Source organism: Echinops telfairi, unplaced genomic scaffold (genome assembly GCF_000313985.2).
Source record: "Echinops telfairi isolate 266 unplaced genomic scaffold, ASM31398v2 ScPeMD7_9;HRSCAF=40, whole genome shotgun sequence".
In the NCBI taxonomy this organism is placed as follows: Eukaryota; Metazoa; Chordata; class Mammalia; order Afrosoricida; family Tenrecidae; genus Echinops; species Echinops telfairi.
The window spans coordinates 77,797,589-77,801,545 of NW_022103906.1; the positions used below are offsets into that span (position 1 = coordinate 77,797,589).

Sequence of the window (3,957 nt, forward strand, 5' to 3'; positions counted from 1 at the left end):
TTGTCAATGAGGACACCCAGGTGGAGAAGGGGTGAAAAGCCAGGGTCCCCCAGGACAGGAGAGGCAGCGATCCTACTGGACACTGAGACTGAGACTCCAAGTCTGGCGCTGGTCCCTCTGTCCTCCAGCCTGCTCAAGGCCACTAGATGCCCACTGCTCTCGTGCACTCCGCGCTAGCTCTGTCCGCCCATCGCGTCTCCCGTCTGCAGGTCAGTATCACCGTGATCGAGGCTCGGCAGCTGGTGGGCTTGAACATGGACCCCGTGGTGTGCGTGGAGGTGGGCGACGACAAGAAGTACACGTCCATGAAGGAGTCCACTAACTGCCCCTACTATAACGAGGTCAGTGGTCCCGTGAACCTAGATTTGGGGTCTCCCAAAACCTGGAAGGGGGCTGGGCCCTCAAGGGGCACAGCACAGAAAGCTACTGAGATGGTGACCTTTCCCCCCAAAGCAACACCCACACACGCAAGTGCAGTGCCACCCCCCTAGAAGCCCCAGTCTAGAACGCAGCTGACACTGATCTGGCCCAATGGGGACAGCCCTTTGAAGCCACCACCACCCTGGAACCCAGGCAGCTCGCAGCCCAGCCTGTGAGTGACCCCCGTTCTCCCATGGTGCCTGGACCCTGCTGCTTTCAGGCTCCCTCCAGCTCCCCCGCATGCAGTGCCCAGTGCCACCAGCAGAGAGCGGCCCCTGCGCGCCAGGCACTCTCCCAATGTTCAGGAGCATCATCCTCCTGTCCCACACAAGAGTTGTCAGAGGTTGATAGTGAATTCCACGACACACACGCTGAACACTGATGCCCCAGGCGGGAGGCCCTTGTCTGAGCGTTCTGTGCGAGAGCCGAGGTTCTGGGCGCTCGGCCTCTCTGCTTGGAACTTTAACAGCATCGGTCCTCACTCGTGCCAGGTGACTGAGAAAAGTGCTGGGACCCACTTCTCATCTTTCCAGCCACTTGAGACCATGCTGAGGGTGGGGGGCCCCAGGGACCATCTCTCACCATCAGGCAGAGGAGGCTTTCGGATGGGAGGGCTCTTGCCCAAGATCACAGATCTCTGGGTGGCACGAACAGTTCAGGCCCTGCTGCTAGCCCCCAAATTGGTGGCTCAAAAGCATCCTGAGGCCCGTCAGAAGAAAGACCCGATGAGCTGCTTCCAAAAGGCCACAGCCTTGGAAACCCTTGGGAGCAGGTGGACGCTGCACACAGGAGGTTGCCAAGGGTCAGCACCAACTCGATGGCTACTAGCTACCAGCCTCACTGCCCCAGGGCGTCCAGAGCACTGCTGACAGCAGGGCCCAGACCGCCCCGCTTCAGCGCAGCCTCCGCCCGCTGCCTTGCATAGCCACTCTGGCCCAGCACCTGACTCCTGGCTCCAGGATCTCTGCTGAGGGATGTCAGGTCCCCCTCAACTGCTGGAGGACACACCAGGCTAACCCAGAAGCCACTGGGCTGGTGGCTTTGGAGCCCATCCTGGTGGAGCCAGGCCATGAAGGCTGCCAGGTCGGCCCACGTCAGGCATCTATGTCTCATGTCTTGAGACATGGGGTAGTGGGGGGGACTGAGAAACCCATCTGCAGCTTGGGAGAAAGCATCCTTTAGAAAGCTGTGGGGGCCCTCCAGCCATGCACCTTCGGTAAGAAAACTCAGGTACATGTCTGTCCCTCATAGGGACCTGGCCCAATGCCCTTACATGACCCCAATGGCCACATTGTCACAGCTGGTTTCCTGCAGAGCCACAGGGCTGGCATGTACTTGCCCAGGGCCCCTCCCAGGAGTCAGGGAATTCAGACTTGATCTCTCTGACCTTCTGCCGGGCACACCTGTGACTGGAAAACCCTCTGACCTAGATCAGGGTCTCCTTTCCTCCCTGGGGATATGGAGATCAGGCCCATGGCCTTCCATGGCCATTTGATCCATGTAGGACCATGCTCGGCACATTCAAGGGCTCACCTTGCAGTAAGCCCACGCTCCTCATGTTTCATTCCTATTGCTCCCTCCTCCCCCATGGAGACAGGGTTGCCTCTCTGCTCTCCGACTCCATGGAAAACTCCTATTCACCCTGCAAGACCCTGTTCAAATATCCTTGTTCCTGAGCAGCCTTCCCCACACTGGGGACCAGCGGTCATCACAACTCCCTCAGGACTAACTTCCCTGGATTGTGATGGCTGTTCATGGCTCCGTCTCCCTAGTGGACTGGGGACTCCTGGTTTCCTGGACTGCTGAGGTCCAACTCAGAGTCTGGCCTGAACTTGGAGGGCATCCATGTGGCGTGGCTATCTGCAGAGTGGATGCCTACAGCACTCATTGAGCATCTGCTGTGCACCCGCCAGGCCCTCGCCAGGTGCCATGGGGCTGCAGGGATGAATAAGGCCTGGCTATTCCCAGCTGCCCTCTTCCTTCCAGCCCCGAAGCCATTTCCTGAACTCCATATTTATGTCCACTAACATCCCATTGATCTCTGGGCCATCTGACAGTTGTTCCTAATCACACTTTGGCTCTTTGTCACAAAGCAAAATGCCTCGGATCCATTCCTTTTCTGTCCGTCTCCTCTAATCCCGGGGCTTCTCCAAGTTACCACGAGGCTATTTTGGACTGGATAAGTCTTTGGTGTGTGTGTGTGTGTGTGTGTGTGTGTGTGTGTGTGTGTGTGTGTGTGTGTGTGTGTGTGTCGGGGGGCTGGGGGGGGGACTGTCCTGTGCTTTATAGGGGGGTCAGTCTAGTGCAGTGGTTCTCGACCTTCCTAATGCAGCGACCCTTTCACACAGTTCCTCATGTGGTGGTGATCGCCCCCCCAACCATAACATTATTTTTGTTACTACTTCACTGTCATTTTGCTACATTATGAATCGGGTGACCCCTGTGGAAAGGTCATTCGACACACACACACCCCCAAAGGAGTCACGACCCACAGGTTGAGAACCGCTGGTGTAGGGGGTTAGCCATCTGAATTCAGGGCTCCAGGTCTAGGAGAAGGCCCTTGCGTGCCTGTGTCTCCTTTCGACGTGTGCCTGAGCGTCAGGGTACCGAGCGAAGCCCCTCCTCTCTGCCTTGAATCTTTCTCTGCGTACAACCCAAAGACCCGGCATCACACCGCCACTGTCCTTTCTCCTGGTTCCTTCTCCTCCGCCTAGAAGGTGCCCTCGTCCTGCGTTGTGTGTGCCCAAGTGCAGGGAGCAGAGATCTGTCATCGGAAATGTACGACACAAACCTTCCAAAGTCCTCCGGGGCCTCTCACCACCCTCTCTCCTCCCATTCACTCTCAGACGGTGGGCTGTCTCCGTGTCCTCACCCCACCCCACCAACTATGCTCGGTCTCAGCTGGCATTTCTGCTCGTACCACTTCTCTGAAGCTGCTCTCCCCAAGGTCACCGAGGACCTTGCTGTCCCCTAAGGACAATGCCCACCTGGCAGCCTCTCCTCCCCCAGCTGCCCAGCCCCTGCTGCGCACCCAGGTCCTGGACGCCTTGGTGTACACTCCTCATCTCTCCACCTCCTCCTCCCCAGCCCCTTCTTGGCATATCTGCCTGTGCCCATCTCTGCAGTGCTGCTGCGTCTTGGAGCCCTGGTCCTGGGCCTGCTTCTCTTCCTACGCCCTCCTCGGGCACCTCCTCCATGCCCAAGGCTTCCGGTGCAGCCCCGTGCCGACGAGCGAGGCCTCCACCCACCTCCTCAGAGCTACTGGGTGTATCACTACCATGCGGCACAGGTGCCACTCGGTGACATTACTGTGGGGGCAGGCAGGGCGAGCACGCCATCTGACCCCACGCCATCCAGCCACGACCTGAATGAGTGCTGGTCCTGCAGCGGGCATCTCCCCACACCACCAAGGGATAAACGGAGGCTAAGAATGACGGAAGTAGCTCCACCAACGATGGCCAGGCCAGTTGGCCTCCAAAGCTAGTCATGTTTAGCCCCAGCACCCCAGCCTGAGCCTCCAGCAGCTGAGAAAGGATT

General features: G+C 58.5%; 1 protein-coding gene across 1 annotated transcript in view; it reads left to right on the plus strand.

Moving 5' to 3' along the window:
* Positions 1–1,963, plus strand: part of LOC123521289 (otoferlin-like) — a 76,904-nt gene extending 74,941 nt beyond the window's left edge. Inside the window, exons 9-10 of the mRNA XM_045286586.1 lie at positions 210–341; positions 1,925–1,963. Coding sequence (XP_045142521.1) covers positions 210–341; positions 1,925–1,963 — 171 coding nt within the window. The remainder of the gene's footprint in view (positions 1–209; positions 342–1,924) is intronic.
* The last annotated feature ends 1,994 nt before the right edge of the window (positions 1,964–3,957 follow it).